Below are 20,139 nucleotides of genomic sequence, written 5' to 3'. Positions count from 1 at the left end.
GGAGATCAGGGGGAAGCGATGCCAGACCCTCCTGACCGCTGTCCTGGAGATCAGGGGAAGCGCTGCCAGACCCCCCTGACCACTGTCCTGGAGATCAGGGGAAGAGCTGCCAGACCCTCCTGACCACTGTCCTGGAGATCAGGGGAAGCGCTGCCAGACCCTCTTGACCACTGTCCTGGAGATCAGGGGAAGCGCTGCCAGACCCTCTTGACCACTGTCCTGGAGATCAGGGGAAGCGCTGCCAGACCCTCCTGACCGCTGTCCTGGAGATCAGGGGAAGCGCTGCCAGACCCTCCTGACCACTGTCCTGGAGATCAGGGGAAGCGCTGCCAGACCCTCCTGACCACTGTCCTGGAGATCAGGGGAAGCGCTGCCAGACCCTCCTGACCAATGTCCTGGAGATCAGGGGAAGCGCTGCCAGACCCTCCTGACCGCTGTCCTGGAGATCAGGGGAAGCGCTGCCAGACCCTCCTGACCGCTGTCCTGGAGATCAGAGGAAGCGCTACCAGACCCTCCTGACCGCTGTCCTGGAGATGGGGGGGGAAGCGCTGCCAGACCCTCCTGACCGCTGTCCTGGAGATCAGGGGAAGAGCTGCCAGACCCTCCTGACCGCTGTCCTGGAGATCAGGGGAAGTGCTGCCAGACCCTCCTGAACAACTGTCCTGGAGATCAGGGGAAGTGCTGCCAGACCCTCCTGACCGCTGTCCTGGAGATCAGGGGAAGCGCTGCCAGACCCTCCTGACCGCTGTCCTGGAGATCAGGGGAAGCGCTGCCAGACCCTCCTGACCACTGTCCTGGAGATCAGGGGAAGCGCTGCCAGACCCTCCTGACCACTGTCCTGGAGATCAGGGGAAGCGCTGCCAGACCCTCCTGACCACTGTCCTGGAGATCAGGGGAAGCGCTGCCAGACCCTCCTGACCGCTGTCCTGGAGATCAGGGGAAGTGCTGCCAGACCCTCCTGACCGCTGTCCTGGAGATCAGGGGAAGTGCTGCCAGACCCTCCTGACCACTGTCCTGGAGATCAGGGGAAGTGCTGCCAGACCCCCCCTGACCGCTGTCCTGGAGATCAGGGGAAGCGCTGCCAGACCCTCCTGACCGCTGTCCTGGAGATCAGGGGAAGTGCTGCCAGACCCCCCCTGACCGCTGTCCTGGAGATCAGGGGAAGCGCTGCCAGACCCTCCTGACCGCTGTCCTGGAGATCAGGGGAAGTGCTGCCAGACCCTCCTGACCGCTGTCCTGGAGATCAGGGGAAGCGCTGCCAGACCCTCCTGACCGCTGTCCTGGAGATCAGGGGGAAGCGCTTCCAGACCCTCCTGACCGCTGTCCTGGAGATCAGGGGAAGTGCTGCCAGACACACACCAGATCTCAGCGCGGCATCTGCACCGTTCTCCCTTCCTTGTCCGGGCACTAGTATTACTGCAGGACCTAGAGTGATGTCAGACTGATCACATGCTTTTTGCCTCACTGCAAGGTCCTTAAACCCTTTCATGCTGCCAGGGGATGGGGCCAGAGAAGAACAGTGGGGTGTGTTTAGATGTAGCAGAGCAGAGTGTTCTGTGTGTGTATGTGGCCAACTAGGAATTTTCAATTAAGGTCAAATTTTTCTTTTGGATAACCAAATGTGGAGTTGCGTCTTATAGTCTGGGGAAAAAAAAGTTGAATCCGGTTTTATACTCCGTTTACATCAAAGATCGTCATATAAAATTTTGTCAACGGCTTTTTAAAAAAACTTTTTGGATCTACCCACAACATCCCCTGCTGGTTCAGGATCTGCAGAGTAGGAAGAGCTGCGCTGTAGCCCACATGCAGAGCTGCATTTATAACTTCATCACGTTTGACTCTTAGCCCCTCCATTTACCAGCACCCCCTGCTGCAGGAAGATCTCTGCGGAGGTGCAGGGGTAATGCTCTGGTGCAGTCTGAAAGCAGAGATTATGCTCAAAACTATAATGCAACACTAAATGAGGAGGTTAACCAGATTCAGGGGATACGGGTAATGGTTCAGCCAATGGGTCTGCAAATCATCACGGAGCCCAACATTGGCATAATGGGAAGGAACTGTGGGCTTCAATGCAATAATTGTACCAGGAGGAGCTCCGCAAGTCCCATGCCTTGTGTTTATTCTAAGCCATCAGGAGGTTTTCTACTCCACTCACATCTAAAGCTGCATAGCAGTTGCCACAGAGCAGTAAAGGAGTTTTCCAGCTTCTAGTATTGATAACCTCTATTCTATTGTTAATGAGAGATCGGTGGGGATCAGAGCCGCGCCTGCATCAATGTACAGCTCCGCTCTCTGTGTAGTGGTCCAACTCCGTTACTGCAGCTCTGCTCCATCCTCTGAGGAAACTGCAAGGTCCAATCCAACAGAGGTCCTTCCTTCTCCTTCCATGGACCCCCATGATCTTCATTAAGAATCTCCCCTCCAAAGTCTCCTACATAAACTATCATGGAGCAACAGGAGAGTAACCAGACATCCAGCCATGGTCGGGGCCTTCTCCTGTAAACTTTGTGACCCCGTCCTCCGTGTCTGTGCCGTCTCCAGCCTCCTGGAATAGACGCGCTCTCATCATGGCTGTGGGGGCCTGTCACATTTAGTTACTGATGAGGAAGAAACGCTGGAAGCCACTGGCAGCAGATCGGGAGGCGGACGCTTGGATACACAGCTGCACGGACAGGACTCGCCGTGTCTAGACAATATGCCCGGCATTATGCGGGGGAGAGGGATGCAAGGAGCCGACTGTGCTACAGGAAGGATGTGACTCCTCTATGTAACCAGGTCTTACACCCTGCGGGCCTCGTAAGCTCTGGGACAAGCAATATGGCCGTCATTACAGCTCCCAGTGCCACAGGTCACAATGTAACATCATCAGTATCATGGAGCCGGGAGGTCACCGTCATCCCAGACTTTGAAGACCTGCACTGGCCACTATTATGAGGCACGGCTCGGTCAGTAAGCTTACAAGAGTTTGACCACCAAGGAGTTGATGTCCAGTCACATACACAAAAGCATTGAGAAGTTTACAGGATGATAATCGGTGCAGGCCGCAGGGAGAGTCCCAAGTCACTGGCTAAACCCCAATATTAGGAGCTTCTAGAGAAATAGAAATTATCTGAAAAATTATTCCATAAAAATTTTAGTGGTTTTCAGTAGTTTTGTTCTTTTGATGCACTTAATTTCACAAAACACAAATTCCTAAAAATGAAAGGAAATCTAGCACTGATCCATCCTGATAAACCAAGGACATTACTGATAGATCCAGGCACCGGGACTGTGGGAATCTTCTTGTATTTGTTATCCACGGCCAAATGAAATTATGCTAATGAGTCAGAAGGACACCTGGGGGCGTTACCAGAGCCCATCCATGCTGTAGCTTCACAGGCTAGAAAGGAGGAAGACAAGAAAGCAATCCAAGGCTCCAATTACAACTAGGTGGTGCTCGCAGCTGGGGATCCGGTGCTCAGAGTCCCAAAATCAGCATAAGAAATGGAGCTTCACAGGCTGCTACTCTGTGCAGGAGCACTTTCTCTCTCGCTGTGCGATATTAAAGCAAGCAGAGGGAGGGGAGACAGTGTAACAGCCTAGAAACTACAACATAGAGGGGCTCTGGTAATGTCCCCCAAGAGCCCTTCTGGTTCATTAGCATAATTTTAAAATTTAGTTTTAGAAGGAAAGAGGGCATGGATGACGAATATAATTAGATTACCAGAGTCACGGTGCCTGGATCTAGGAGTAAGTGTCCCAGGTATATTATAGTGGATTTTCATGATAGATTTGCTTTTTTTTTACTAGTAAAAACTGAAAGCAACTGCTCCCGATAACCATTTTTTTTTTAGATCTTTTCAAGGTCTCTCGTACGTAGGCATTTAATTGGATTTGGATCTGGAGCCATTGCCGGTCACTTCCGGCTGTCCATCATGCTGTTCCCATCCATTTCTGAATGTTTGGGGTCATTTCCCTGCTGACCTGGGTCATTTTTCAGAAACTAAATAGATAACAGAAATTCTTTGGCAGATCTTCACATCTTATGATGCCTTGTATAAAAGGCAGAGGCAGCAGAGGAACCCCAAAACATCTCAACCTCTAAACAGTCCGTATAGAACTGTAGGTCCTGTGTCCTCTTTGTAGTCCTCATTCCATTGGTCGGTAAACACTACAATGACGCAATGGCCAAACATACATTTTTGTTGGTTTGTTAAACTCTGGTACATTTAGGGATAACTGTACCCGGCCTGTATAACGTCTCTCCACAGCGGAGTCCTCCTGGGAGTCACAATGGAACATCAGGAGATGTGGGTCAAGTCCTCGGACAATTCTCTTCACCACCCTTAGTGTTGCACAGACACAAAGCTTGCGTTGACTTCTCCCCTTGTTATGTGATTTATATTGTTGACCCCTCCTGTTTTTTACCCACAATTTTGAAAAAAAAAAAAAAGAAGCCACGACTGTCATGACTAATATGCACCAAGAGGACGGTTCTTACAGCTTAAACCCAGTGAAGAGTTCTGTAGAACAGTGAGTGCAGCTTTAGGTGTGAACAGAGTATAACAGTGGCACGCACACGCTGCTATTGAGGACTTCAGGCATCTGACGCCTCCTGACTGTAACATTTTTCCAGAGTTCTGTGAATGACTGGATCCGGTGCCGTTAATGACTAGATATTTCCCCTTCTATTTTGGGATCCGGCTGCCCGCTCCTCGCAGCTATACATTACATTGTGCCAACCGAATCCGCCCCCGACCAAAGTGTGGTTACCATGACAACTAGAACTGCGCGCTGTGAAATCGTCTGCCACATCTCATCAGGATGAGCCGAGACTTAGCAGCAGGAAAAAATTTTTAGCATCCTTGAGAGTGCGGAGCAATGCTTGGAGGCAGATACACTACAGGACAAGCCGGGGGACAACAGCTTATTATAAAGGGAATCTGTCAGCAGTAGGTGAGACCTAGATACAGTGTTACATATAGTCCCCGGAGAGATGTGTAATCAGACCTCACACTGCTGTGCTCTGTGCTCTCTGCAGCCAGTGTTATGTATTGTCCCCGGAGAGATGTGTAATCAGACCTCACACTGCTGTGCTCTGTGCTCTCTGCAGCCAGTGTTATGTATTGTCCCTGGAGAGATGTGTAATCAGACCTCACACTGCTGTGCTCTCTGCAGCCAGTGTTATGTATTGTCCCTGGAGAGATGTGTAATCAGACCTCACACTGCTGTGCTCTGTGCTCTCTGCAGCCAGTGTTATGTATTGTCCCTGGAGAGATGTGTAATCAGACCTCACACTGCTGTGCTCTGTGCTGTCTGCAGTCAGTGTTATGTATTGTCCATGGAGAGATGTGTAATCAGACCTCACACTGCTGTGCTCTGTGCTCTCTGCAGCCAGTGTTATGTATTGTCCCTGGAGAGATGTGTAATCACACCTTTGTGTAAAGTTGTTAGTAGCAGCAGGACTGTGATATACCGATTTATATTCCAGGACTGTAGATTCTCCAAGTGCACTAGGGGCATGTCCTCACACTGCTGTGCTCGGGGTGTCCTTTACCCCAAAGTAAAAGTTGAAGCATTGGTCTGGTTGAATAGTATCGCTGAAATTCAGATGGGCGTCTATTAAAAAAAAAAAAAGCCCAGCAGTGTGAGGACACAAAGTCAGTGAACTTGGGCAAGATACAGCCCTGGAATATACATCTATAATTCACAGTTCTGCTGCTAAAAACAAGCTACACAAAGGTCTGATTACACATCCAGGGGCATCGGCTGCACAGAGGACAGCAGTGTGAGGACACATCCCCAACGTGCTTGGAGAAGCTACAATCCTGTAGTATGAATCCTTAGGTCACAGTCCTGCTACTAGTGACACGAGTAGTCTGCACGGCCACTCCACTGACTGATTTCTTTTAAAGGTGATGCTTTAGACCCTACAATAGCTGAGTACTAGGAAGCGATTCTGACCTTTGACCCTCATCTCCAGAGGCTTTTCTGATCCCCCTACTTTTCGCTATATGGAGGCCTCCAGGATACATATGAAAGCAGCAATCCAAGCCTGTAGCAAGGTACAGCTGGACAACCCCTTTAACACAGCACTGATTTCCAAACTCCATACCCAAGCGAGACCACTGACATTATCTTAAAGGGCCCATTCAGATGGACCTGAACAGTCAGGACCACAAGTCCCAGCTCGGCCTGCAGCTTGTCTTAGTGATCTATGATGCTGCGAGTCCCGGCCGGCGTCCTCCATGTCCGCACCTGCAGTAATTCTCCAAGCGATTTATCCTCGTGTCTATGAATTCCCCTCGCTGATGGATCTAGCGCAATCCCTGTATCTGGGGCACATTCACAGCTTGATAAATGGATCTCAGAAGGCCATGAACACATCACACAGATGCGTCACCCGGAGGCCCCATAGACTTGTAATAGGTCCTGTAGCAGAAAATAGGCACAACTATTCATCCTGTTCCTCCTGCTTCATGACCAGAACTACAGGGTGTAAGCGTAGTACCAATAATGCAATGTAGGCCACAGGAGGTGATTTATACCCTCAAAGTGTCACGTTGCAGCTTTACCTGGACCCAATTTCATAGCGCAGTGACAGCTTTGTACACTAGGTGGCAGTAAATTGCCCTTCAAGACTAGGAGCTTGGTGCAGGGTACTACACTGGGCTCCTGTAGGTGGTGCAGATGGAGGTGGTGTCCTCCTATCCCAGCATTACTCAAACGTGCTAAATCTACTAGATGCCCCCCTTTTTAAAATCTCCAAAATTTGCACAAATTGTAATGTCGACCTACTATAAAAAGTAGCCACTGTACACAATGTCATTACATTACTGGGTATTCAACGTCACAACTTTCCCGGGAGCAGAAATTAGAGGGATTGGTCTCAGGTCTAAAACCATAGAACAAGTGTCCAACACATCCATCGCCACCTGCTGGTGATTGTCCAAACTGCAGCCTTGAAAATCTAACCATAAAGGGTGCAAATAAAAAAAGAGGCGCAAAGTAAACGCACTGTATAAACGGTACGATGGGCGTTACAGAAGTGGCGGAAGGGGCATGCATCATATGTTAGGGGCACACACAACGGTGTCTAGTCACAGCAGATCTCACATGCCACATACAAAGATCACGGAATGACAAATTTAGCAGTAGAATTTGGCTTAGAGCCACAAGGTGCAGTTTGAGGGCATGCCACAAGTTATTCTGCTGGCGCACAGCTGAGGTTGTGTTGCAGTGTGACAGCAGTGATTATAGTCAGCCCGTTTCATCCTCCGTAATGTATAACTTACACAAACACAACCCAATCCCAGTGTTGTGCGATGCCAGATACACAGCACAATAATGTAACCCAGCACCGGGCACACGTGTGCAGAGGATTTACATGTAATGAAAGTGATGGAGAAGAGATTCCTTGTAGTGTTTGGCCTCTACAGAAACTAGTTGGACAGACAGTGTCTGTGGCAGATCTCTCTTCCTCTCCCACAGCAATGCATCTCAGCAAGAACAAATAGGAAGCTGAACACAAAACCTCACCTTCCATATTAGGATTTCAACATGTATTAATAGGGTTAAGGGTAGAACTGAAGCAGCCAACATTAAAAGGGGTTTTTGAAGATTGAGAAAACCCTACCGAGGCTGGGGCCTCTTGGGCCATCTACAGCTACAGTGGACATTCATCGACCAGTCAATTGCTTTAGGGGTCGTGTATAAATGAAGACCCCCCCCCCCTCAGACTAAGAAAACCCCTTTAAGATTAATAGGCTCCAATGCTAAAGGTTATTGATCTGCCATACACAATCTTTATCAAAGGGTGAGGCACAAACATTGGGTCAGATTTATCAATCTACTTGTCAGCTTGAACCACAATATTGATGCTATTTAGACACTGGTGCAGCGTGAGACAGGGGGGGGGGGGTCCAACTTTCAGACACTTTTGATAAATCTGCCCAAAGTGTCATTTACAAAAATTACTTGTTAGCAAATCACAAGCAGAAACGAGAGACTGTGAAATAGTTTATTACAGGTTAGTGACACACACGAATATAAAACTAATTCTGCACAGGGGAGAGGAGAGCGGGAGGGAAGGCACTAATCTCTAGTCTGTAATGGGGCGGCGCAGGGTCAGACAGGGAAGGGAAGGAAACAGCAGGCAGAAGCGCGGCCTCCTCCCAGGAAAGCTCAGTCTTCATACTCCAATCTACAGCAATAGACATTGCTCCAGGTCCCACGTAACCGTGCAGAAAAGAAACAAGAGCGCTAGTAAAGCAGGTCCTAAGGTCCGCCATGTGCTTACACAGAGATGGACAAGCACTGGAGCAAGGAAGAGGAGGAGGAGGAAGAGCGGCCTTCAGCAGAGAGCGTGCCTAGTGCAGACAGCCAGCAGGGCTTCTTCTATCCACTAGCGACCAGGCAAGGGAAGTAGAGATTGGAGGTTAAAGCATTGAATGTAGTGAGGCAGAAGCAGACGGGGTTCCCAGTGTGAGAGGAGCATTACTCTACGATTCTAGAGGAGGAAACAAGGGACCGGGGGCAGAGGGTGTCAGGGGGTGACATAAGAGGGAGGAGAGGAAGAGAGGAGAAATGCATAGAGCACAAGGTTAGTAAGACATAGCAGAAAAACCATCACAAGACGAAATATAGCGCAGGCCCATACACACTGCAGACTATACCGCTACACTAATCTGATGACAACCCCCCTCGTAGTGACCCCCAAACCCTTCCCTGTCTGGGGAGAAGGGCTGTGTGACCATCTCACCTTTCTAGGTTGACACGTGTGCAATAACGAATAAACACGTCTAAATATAAGGCAGCTATAACACAAGCCCCAGAACCGGCCACTATTATCAGTCATGACTAAGGTCCAGCTATGTTATGTGAAAGGCAAAATTATCTGATCACAAAATCCAGTAGTGCCCTACAGAAATGAAGTGCTGGGGCTGTACTAGTGATCCATCACTGAAGGACACAACTAGAACATGAATCCCACAAAAGGTGAAAGGAGCAGAACTGCCTGACCACCGACAGCAGAGCCGAATTCATATGGGACATAAGTAGTCCCCCCATTCTTGTGGTCAGTGGGGTCCAACCACTATATAGGTGGGATACAGGTACAGGGGGGAGTAATGCTGTCAGGTAGAGCCGATTTACATTAACTTAAAAACATTTTTGGAGTCATGTTCTCTATCCACAGTGAAATCTACACCAATTTGTGCAACACGGAAATCATCTACTGGATCTAACCCAGAATCATCAGGTTTTTTTGGGCCGATCACACTCCGTCATTTCTGTTGATATGTATCTAAAGATGTGGCCAATGACTTTTCTGTTCACGTTGACTGTAAAGGATTTTGCAATTACATCCAGTCCACACCACGCTCCGTGAGCTGAACAGAGAAATCTAACAATTCCTCTGCCCTGAGCAGAACCATCCATGTACTGGGTTTACCATTTGTGTATATACAATTGTTTCTAGTCTGGACAACGCTCTGAGAGATACCGTCAGCGGCTGAAGAAAACTCAACCTTAGCTTGTTACTATGTATCAGACTCACAGAGCATTGTTTGGGGTAAAAACCGTTTGAACATAGCTAGTCCTGTCCTCCGAGTCTATAGCATCCATATTTTGCAAACTCAACGCGGTCAGACGAGATTTAACAAAATTTGTATGGATGTGGTATTGAGCTCACAGAGCATGGTCCCCAGATGAGGGCAGGACTAGCTATATACAGGGTTCCTACCTGTGAATGGAGACAGTTGTATCCAATATTGACAATGCTCTTTGAGCTAAACACATGTACAGCAGCCGTGCACATCACTAGTTTTGTTACATTGTAGCAGTCTGCAGTTCTCAGTTATACAGAGGACTGGGCCTCATGGAGTCGTGTGGTGGTATATGTCATGTATATCATCATGTACCAAGGCCACAGGCAGAGATACGAGGCGGCTCGTCTGGATGTAGAATATTGTTAGCTGTCAATGACGTATCATTTTATTTTGGTAATGATGACTCCATTCTCATAAAGTGCCGCACCCATAACACCTCCCTGACTCACAATCCTGATGAAATCACCGATATGTTATGTATATGATACAACAAGCTGCAGATGGCCGCAAGATGGGGATCATCTGATAAAAAATCATCTGGTAGTGTAAAGCGATGGATCCATCTGCCCCACATCTCTCCTCTGGGCCTCATGTCTGGACATCTACCTGGGAATCTAAGGTTGTCAAAGAACGGGTGCGCACAGTAAGCCGTCATCATGACCGATACACAGAGCGGATGAGCGAGGTGCACACACCACAGACACGTGCCCTGCCCCTCCAGGCCATTGTAAGAAAGCCAAGGTAAACAACCGAGAATAAAAGGAAACTGTCACCACGGCCACGATTACACAGCAAGTCCTCATACCTGTACAGATCTGCAAGCCGTACCCACGAATCATACACAGACATCCTACACCATTAATAATCTCCAAGAAGTGGCACAGAAAAAAGTATTTGAAGTTTATTCTACTTCGGGGAAAAAAAATAAATAGATGTGATAACTGTTCTGTAAATGAAGCCTTCAGTATAAAAGTATGGAGGTCCTTATGTCTAGAAAACCGGGTAAAAACCAATACCAGTACCAGTACCTCCATTACAGCTGCCACAGTAATTTACACAGGTTTTTTGAATGCCCCAGAAAATAAAGAATATCTAATGGGGGGGAATGTGTGTATAACCCTCTGAATATGTTCAGTAAAAACAACTTATTTTAAATAAATACACCAATTTTTCTCAGTAAGCACAGGATTTGCAAAGTAGGCCAAAAGATTAAAGAGAAGACATACCCGACACTCCTGTATTGTGTTCACCGTTCTCCAAAACTGAGGGATGACTGCCTGCAAGAGAGAAAATATAACATCAGAACAAGGAGGAGCTGAAGAGATCATGTACAATTCTTGATGACTATCAATTATCCATTATAATACATCCTGTATTATACCCCAGAGCTGCACTCACTATTCTGCTGCTGGTGCAGTCACTGTGTACATACATGACATTACTTATCCTGTACTGATCCTGAGTTACATCCTGTATTATACTCCAGAGCTGCACTCACTATTCTGCTGCTGGTGCAGTCACTGTGTACATACATGACATTACTTATCCTGTACTGATCCTGAGTTACATCCTGTATTATACCCCAGAGCTGCACTCACTATTCTGCTGCTGGTGCAGTCACTGTGTACATACATGACATTACTTATCCTGTACTGATCCTGAGTTACATCCTGTATTATACCCCAGAGCTGCACTCACTATTCTGCTGCTGGTGCAGTCACTGTGTACATACATGACATTACTTATCCTGTACTGATCCTGAGTTACATCCTGTATTATACCCCAGAGCTGCACTCACTATTCTGCTGCTGGAGCAGTCACTGTGTACATACATGACATTACTTATCCTGTACTGATCCTGAGTTACATCCTGTATTATATTCCAGAGCTGCACTCACTATTCTGCTGCTGGTGCAGTTACTGCATCATTTTCACACCTGTTTAATTAGTCCATCAAAATTTTACACATTATCTACACATAAGTCAGTATATTATAGACGGATTTACCTTCTGCAGAGCGTTTTTTGTCAGCCCCATTGGCTTCGTCATCATCTAATAGAGGAACATAGTCTGTTTTGTCACATTTCTCCCCGATGACGTCATCATACGGCTCCGCCTCCAGCGAGCTGATAAAGTCCCGTTTAATGTCTGGCTCAATCTGTGTCGGGGAGTCTGTCAGGGCGTCCACCAGTTCCAGGTCCGCCATCTTCTACTTCTGAGTCTGGAGAAGTAAAAGAATTGAGAAAAGTGAGGAAACCCAGATCTCACCCTACATGGTTTGTCAGGACTTGGAGCAATTATAACAAACCCTTACCGGTCCAGTAATCCTGAACAGACATAAGATGATGAAACCGTTCCTACAGAGCAAGCTTTTATGGCCTCTACAGAAGCTGGAGAACCATCGTTAGCCATGAAAAGGCTTCAGGATTTAAGTTTATGGAGGAATTTTAAAATAAATGCATGAAATGGAGCTTAGATGTAGAAGTTGTGGATTTGCCGTTTTTGTTGGCATAAAACGCTGATCTCCTCTCTGTACGGATTAAGCCGACACAAATATAGATATAAATCCCCGGGGCAGCGGCAGCTGCAGTGAAGGAGCCCGGTAATACACAGGCCGCGCACTAATCCGGAGGAGATTGTGACAAGCTCACGACACAAACAGCAGCTTAAAAAATCCAGGCTCCAGACAGCAGCAATAATTGGGGACCTCGGACAGGAGGGAAAACATGGCGGCACCTGGAGAAGTGCGCAGAACAAAGCGGAGGCCTGCAAAACCCATCACGAGTAATGCTCTGCAACTCCTACAGAAAAACTCTGCACTTGCCAATGCACTCTGTATTACAAATCTGCACCATTTACATCATCTCTGCTTGCAGTCAGTGAAAGGAGCGGCACAAAGTGTATTGGCATTGAGGGCATCAGTGATCCTTACCCTAGTCCACTGGTGCAAGTGAATGTGGTTTGGTTTAGGCGAGGAAGTGCCCTCCAGTCTAGTGCCCCTGCACCCCCCAGCACCCACGCAGTGAGGCCAAGGTTTACTTTAGTATTAGCAAGTCAATGCACAGGCATTGGGAAAGATCATGGCCAATGCAATGCAACTCGCAGACTAGTATAACCATGTATTACTGCTGGATTGAGGTTATTCACTGACTGAAAGCAGAGCTCCTAAGAGTCTTTGATGCCCAACACACTCTATTTCTGTTGAGGTAAACACCACAAATCCCAGGCTGAGTGCAGACTCAATACAAAAGGCTGCAAACAGACCACCCCTCGATGAAGTGTGTGTCTGGTTACTACAGCCCGGCCCAATTCCAGTAATCAGAATAGAGCTGCAGTAGCCGGGCACAGCCACAACACGAGGAGTGTCCCCAGATTTTAGTTAAAAGGTCGCTGCAATGACTACAGCTCTACAGTGGCACTACAAGTCCCAGCATGTCTCTACAGTGGCACTACAAGTCCCAGCATGTCTCTACAGTGGCACTACAAGTCCCAGCATGTCTCTACAGTGGCACTACAAGTCCCAGCATGTCTCTACAGTGGCACTACAAGTCCCAGCATGTCTCTACAGTGGCACTACAAGTCCCAGCATGTCTCTACAGTGGCACTACAAGTCCCAGCATGTCTCTACAGTGGCACTACAAGTCCCAGCATGTCTCTACAGTGGCACTACAAGTCCCAGCATGTCTCTACAGTGGCACTACAAGTCCCAGCATGTCTCTACAGTGGCACTACAAGTCCCAGCATGTAGACGTAGGCACAGAACCTGGACACACATTATTCCCCGTCTGATGTGGCGTGAAATGATCAGCCGCCACACAAGGTTTTACCTTCCATCACTCTACGCAGACTCCAAAATAACCTGCCTCTAATCTCCTTACAGCGGATTATGGGAGGAGGAAGAGCGTATTAAGATATGGCGGCGGATAATGAAGAACAGCTTGTACCGCGCAGGCCGAGGGCGCGAGATAAGGATCTAATGAGAGAGGTCTCTAGAGTCTCCTCTGACCCCCATATTGCAGGGTTACTGACTGCACCTCTCTTGGGGTGAGACCCCCCCCCCCCATATGACCATGATTATGACAGATTTCTGGATTTCTATTCATGAACCAGGAGGATCAGGATGAACATTACAGACGGAATTCAACTAAAAACACATGACAAGAGGCCTCATACGCCGAACAGCTCCAATATTCAGTATGGAAGTAACATCCTAGGCTTATACCAGTCCCCGCAGCAGGCTGGTAGGAGGCTGGACACCAGGGGGCAGCAGAGATCATACATTCAGCAATCAAGAGTCTATGGAGAAGGAAATGGGACAAAGGGAGAGAATAAACCTTCTCGGCAGCCATTGTACAGCAGCTTCCTCTCAGTGACAAAACACTGGCTGCTACAACCTAATACTGCCAAAAAGAGGGCACAAGGAAGACCGAGCAGGGCCAGGGGCATCGCTCAGCACCTGCACCCTGTATCCACTCACTTCCTATAAGATAACAATACAAAAACACCAGGGGGTCTGTGTATACAGCATGACAGCTATATACACCCTGGAGTGTACACAGTGGCTCTACACATGTATATACACAAGCCCCTGCTGGATTATTGTGTGCAGAGACATAATAGTCTGTTCAAAGGAAAACTGCAATGTTTGTTTAATCCTACACAAGGTCGTGTGCCAGTTTTGGGTATTGTTCATGAAGAGATGTGTAATAGGACCTCACACTGCTGTGCTCTGTGCTCTCTGCAGCCAGTGTTATGTATTGTCCCTGGAGAGATGTGTAATCAGACCTCACACTGCTGTGCTCTGTGCTCTCTGCAGCCAGTGTTATGTATTGTCCCTGGAGAGATGTGTAATAGGACCTCACACTGCTGTGCTCTGTGCTCTCTGCAGCCAGTGTTATGTATTGTCCCTGGAGAGATGTGTAATCAGACCTCACACTGCTGTGCTCTCTGCAGCCAGTGTTATGTATTGTCCCTGGTGAGATGTGTAATCAGACCTCACACTGCTGTGCTGTGCTCTCTGCAGCCAGTGTTATGTACTGCCCTGGAGAGATGTGTAATCAGACCTCACACTGCTGTGCTCTGTGCTATCTGCAGCCAGTGTTATGTATTGTCCCTGGAGAGATGTGTAATCAGACCTCACACTGCTGTGCTCTGTGCTCTCTGCAGCCAGTGTTCTGTATTGTCCCTGGAGAGATGTGTAATCAGACCTCACACTGCTGTGCTCTGTTCTCTGTGCAGCCACTGTTATGTATTGTCCCTGGAGAGATGTGCAACCATAGCTCACACTGCTGTGCTCGGTGCTCTCTGCAGCTGGTGTTGGGTATTGTTCCTGGAGAGTAATGAAACTTTTGTGTGTGTGTGTTATTAGTAGCTGCAGGACAGTGATATATAGATTTCTTTTCCAGGATTGCAGATTCTCCTCACACTGCTGTGCTCATGTGGACGGTGTTGGGTCTTGTCCCTGAGGGGATGTGTAATCAGACCTTTGTATATGTTAGTAGCAGCTGTTCCTTCCCCTGTCATTTTATTCAACCAGAAGCCTATTCTAGCTTTCACTCAAAGCTGTAGGGGAAATGCTGGGGAGCAGATAATGAACAGCAGTGTTAGGATAATGCCACTTATGCACTTGGAATAGTCCAAAAATATATATAAATTTTTAAGCCCTGCTGCTACTAACATCATACATCTCTCCAGGGACAATACATAACATAGGCTGCACAGAGCACAGCAGTGTGAGGACAATCCCAGCACACTTGGGGAAGCTACAATCCTGGAATACAAATCTACAGATCACAGTCCTGCTGCTACTAACAACATACACTAAGGTCTGATTAAACATCTCTCCAGGGACACTACATAACACTGGCTGCAGAGAGCACAGAGCACAGCAGTGTGAGGTCTGATTACACATCTCTCCAGGGACACTACATAACACTGGCTGCAGAGAGCACAGAGCACAGCAGTGTGAGGTCTGATTACACATCTCTCCAGGGACAATACATAACACTGGCTGCAGGGAGCACAGAGCACAGCAGTGTGAGGTCTGATTACACATCTCTCCAGGGACAATACATAACACTGGCTGCAGAGAGCACAGAGCACAGCAGTGTGAGGTCTGATTACACATCTCTCCAGGGACAATACATAACACTGGCTGCAGAGAGCACAGAGCACAGCAGTGTGAGGACAATCCCAGCACACTTGGGGAAGCTACAATCCTGGAATACAAATCTACAGATCACAGTCCTGCTGCTACGAACAACATGCACCAAGGTCTGATTACACATCTCTCCAGGGACAATGCACTGGCTGCTGTCCCTATGGGCACTCCTGCTGGTGCGTTGATCTGACCTCATCCTACTGCGATATATAGGTCCTGGTCCATCCATTCTTCTGTATCTGCAGGGGAGGGGGATTGATCCTTGGCATCACATCTGCCACTAATCCTGCATCTTGTAATCAGACATCACAACGCTCGAGAGCGAGTGCTCCGTATAACATAACACAACGTGTGATAAGAGCGGAAGACGATGTGAGATTACAGAAGACTGAAGAGAAAATACATTAGGAACAGTTTGGGGCTGTAACCTTTCCTGCCTGGTCTGTGGACCGCAGCAGGGGGTGGCTACGACATCAAAAAGTTTCCAACACTGGAAAACAGGTGTCACGACACTCCCTTCTGTTATCTCCCACCCTAAGCGCCGGGCCGGTGACAAACTCTAATATATAGTCAAACTTTATGCTCTAATTTTCAATCACTGACAGTCTCTTAAAGGGAACCGGTCACCAAAAACCTCATTTTCACTAAAGACCGGATGAAAAAGCCCATCACACCCGCATTGCATAGATGCCTTTCTGCTTTCTCTAAGCATTTGTATTACAATATAATCATGCATGATAACTTACCTTGCACCCTATCAGAATCCTCTGGTTAGTCCCAGGGGTTGGGCTTTGGTTTGAATGTATTACAAAAAAAAACAACTAGTGACTTGTCTGTGCTGCTGACTCCTCAGCTCTCAGCCCCCACCTTTGTGCTCCTGTACAGCTCCTCCCTCTCCCAATGATGTAAGCTCACCAGGATGTGACTTCTGGAGTAGCTGTACAGAAGCACATAGACTGAGAGGTTAAATTTAAACCTTTATAAATCGTAAATGACATTACAAGAAATGTCATACTCCTTGCCACTGATTTTGCCTCTCATCCGCTCTCTTGGCCTTCAGGTTTACTTTCCAATCTGAAGTGTCTGTGTCTATTGGGCTAGAAAGACAGACAGAAGGTGATCCCAGTAGCATCTTTCTAATGAGGAGAGCTGAGGGCCCATAGCGAGACCCTCAATAATAAAACTAATGACATAACTTAAGCCACCGATACAAATCCTACAAAGTGGTGGAATAAGTAGGTGCAGTATTAATCATGGAGGACACTTTGTGGCAGTCTCCCTACTACTGGTATGACTACAGGGGCAGAACACCACTCTGTGAGAGGTCTTCGTATTGTGGGGGCAGAATGTTCATAACGGGGCACTACAGAAAGCATAATAAATGGATCCATTATGAGGAGCGACCTACCACACCTAGTCTAGCCTGGTAATGTTGGGGGCAGCGTAGCCGACATGGATACATGTACGGTTATGGTAAAGGAGTTCTCCTACAGAACTATACACCATATCCGTGGACACCTATCTGTGTGATACTAAGGCCGCATTCACACTAACGTATGGGGGGCGGCAATGGGCATGTCCGACACCACTGCGTATGTGGGAGAAACATAGGACACGTCACGTCTTTCCCTGTGTTACGGCCCGTACCCAATGCATTGCTATGGAGAGGTCACCCCTCCTCTCCATGGCGCCGGACGTATGCCCTCCCAGCTGTAGACGTGCGGGCATACGTCAGTGTTAATAAAGCTTGTATATAGAGAGTCAGAGACATGATATGATATGATGATGACACGTCTAACCTGTATATCTGTCATCTGCAGCACTGGCTGAGGCTGGCCAAGACTGTAACCCAATACTGAATATTATATATTATTATATTCGGAGTATGGGAGGTGCACAGATAATTACCATGATTACCCTGCACCGTGTCATCTTACCCAGGTATACAAACTCTGGAACACTGCAGAGTCCATGCAGATCATTAAGAGGAAAACTAATGGATCTCTGGGATTTCAAGAGTTATGTGCCCTTGCACAATCAGTAATTCTCCCCAATGCCCTCCAATCATTCCCCCCTTCCCTGCAGGCAGAGCAGGCTGCCCTCCAATCATTCCCCCCTTCCCTGCAGGCAGAGCAGGCTGCCCCCCCAATCATTCCCCCTTCCCTGCAGGCAGAGCAGGCTGCCCCCCAATCATTCCCCCCTTCCCTGCAGGCAGAGGAGCAGGCTGCCCCCCAATCATTCCCCCCTTCCCTGCAGGCAGAGCAGGCTGCCCTCCAATCATTCCCCCCTTCCCTGCAGGCAGAGCAGGCTGCCCTCCAATCAAAACCCCCCCCTCCCTGCAGGCAGAGCAGGCTGCCCCCCAATAATTCCCCCCTTCCCTGCAGGCAGAGCAGGCTGCCCCCCAATAATTCCCCCCTTCCCTGCAGGCAGAGCAGGCTGCCCCCCAATCATTCCCCCCTTCCCTGCAGGCAGAGCAGGCTGCCCCCCAATCATTCCCCCCTTCCCTGCAGGCAGAGCAGGCTGCCCCCCAATCATTCCCCCCTTCCCTGCAGGCAGAGCAGGCTGCCCCCCAATAAATAGTATTCCAGTGTTCAGGATACAAAGTAACAGATTAGCAGATGTATAAATCGGGTTGCTTGGTTACAAAGACACAAAAACAACAGACGAATAGAGACAGACACAGCAAGAGTCAGATGAGAACCTGCTGCCAGAGTGTCAGGAGCTACAAACACTCCCAGGCCTTCCTCAGGACACCGGGCCAACAATGACACATCACACCAAGGCAAAAACAGGGAGGTGAACAAATACAAGACAAGGCCGTCCAGAGCGGCGAGCACATGGTGAGGATCCAAGGGCCCGGATCCAGGAGAAGTGTGAGACTCACAACATATGGGGCCCTGCACCACACTGCGCTCCCGAGACCAGGGAACACAACACAAACCAATATTACCAAGATTACAGAACTGTCCTGCTGCAACCATAGCAGATCCCCAGCTGGCAGAATAGTAGTCCCGTGCAGGACTGCCCCTCCTAGGTTCACTTTCACATCCGCCATCGCTCAGACCTTAAAGTCACCTCGACAAAAACAAACTACTCGACAGTCAAACCCATTTCCTGCTAAATAAGAAACAAAATCACTTCCAAAAAGGAAAGCCCGGCTTCCTAAAATGGTTTGTCATGCAGATTATGGAAGGAAGCCAAGGAGCGAGTCAGAGGAGAGTATTCTGTGTGCAGGTCAGAAACAAAGGACACAGGTAATAGCCGGGACAAGAGACCCTCACATTATTATACTATTACCCTACTGGAAACAGTCAGCAAGATGGTATCACACACAGACACTCTGACAGGTTACTGCTGGTGCAGTCACTGTGTACATACATGACATTACTGATCCTGTACTGATCCTGAGTTACATCCTGTATTATACCCCAGAGCTGCACTCACTATTCTGCTGCTGGTGCAGTCACTGTGTACATACATGACATTACTTATCGTGTACTGATCCTGAGTTACATCCTCTATTATACTCCAGTGCTGCACTCACTATTCTGCTGCTGGTGCAGTCACTGTGTACATACATGACATTACTTATCCTGTACTGATCCTGAGATACATCCTGTATTATACCCCAGAGCTGCACTCACTATTCTGCTGCTGGTGCAGTCACTGTGTACATACATGACATTACTTATCCTGTACTGATCCTGAGTTACATCCTGTATTATACCCCAGAGCTGCACTCACTATTCTGCTGCTGGTGCAGTCACTGTGTACATACATGACATTACTTATCCTGTACTGATCCTGAGTTACATCCTGTATTATACTCCAGAGCTGCACTCACTATTCTGCTGCTGGTGCAGTCACTGTGTACATACATGACATTACTTATCCTGTACTGATCCTGAGTTACATCCTGTATTATACCCCAGAGCTGCACTCACTATTCTGCTGCTGGTGCAGTCACTGTGTACATACATGACATTACTTATCCTGTACTGATCCTGAGTTACATCCTGTATTATACTCCAGAGCTGCACTCACTATTCTGCTGCTGGTGCAGTCACTGTGTGCATGACAGAGGTAACTTGGGATTGGAACATGAAAGTTACTATAACATCAGCCAAAATATTTCATATTTGTCCTTACAATATTACATAGAAAAAGGCATTTTCTCTAAAAACCACCAAATTAACATTTTTTCCCTGAAAAGCAACACACTGGAGAATTTCCAGTCATTGTGAGGACCCTGATCATAGCTCAGACTGCACTTAATCCATGAGCAGAACTCTAGAGCTCCAGAAATAACAGGCACAGATTGCTATACACAGCTGCACTACCAGGACGGGGCCTAGAGTTCCATTTCTCCTGGTAACAATAACAGTGAGTGGA

General features: G+C 48.0%; 1 protein-coding gene across 13 annotated transcripts in view; it reads right to left on the bottom strand.

Annotated features, from left to right (window-relative positions):
* Positions 1-20,139, bottom strand: part of LOC140133837 (uncharacterized) — a 74,436-nt gene that overhangs the window by 39,574 nt on the left and 14,723 nt on the right. For all 13 annotated transcript variants that reach the window (XM_072154460.1, XM_072154465.1, XM_072154467.1 and 10 more), the window contains exons 3-4: positions 11,595-11,808; positions 10,814-10,864 (exon numbers count right to left, since the gene is read on the bottom strand). In XM_072154460.1, coding sequence (XP_072010561.1) covers positions 10,814-10,864; positions 11,595-11,793 — 250 coding nt within the window. In that variant the 5' untranslated portion in view covers positions 11,794-11,808. The remainder of the gene's footprint in view (positions 1-10,813; positions 10,865-11,594; positions 11,809-20,139) is intronic.

This window comes from Engystomops pustulosus, chromosome 5 (genome assembly GCF_040894005.1).
Source record: "Engystomops pustulosus chromosome 5, aEngPut4.maternal, whole genome shotgun sequence".
In the NCBI taxonomy this organism is placed as follows: Eukaryota; Metazoa; Chordata; class Amphibia; order Anura; family Leptodactylidae; genus Engystomops; species Engystomops pustulosus.
Note: the sequence above shows the minus strand (reverse complement) of the source record. Positions and strands in the feature narration are given on the sequence as shown.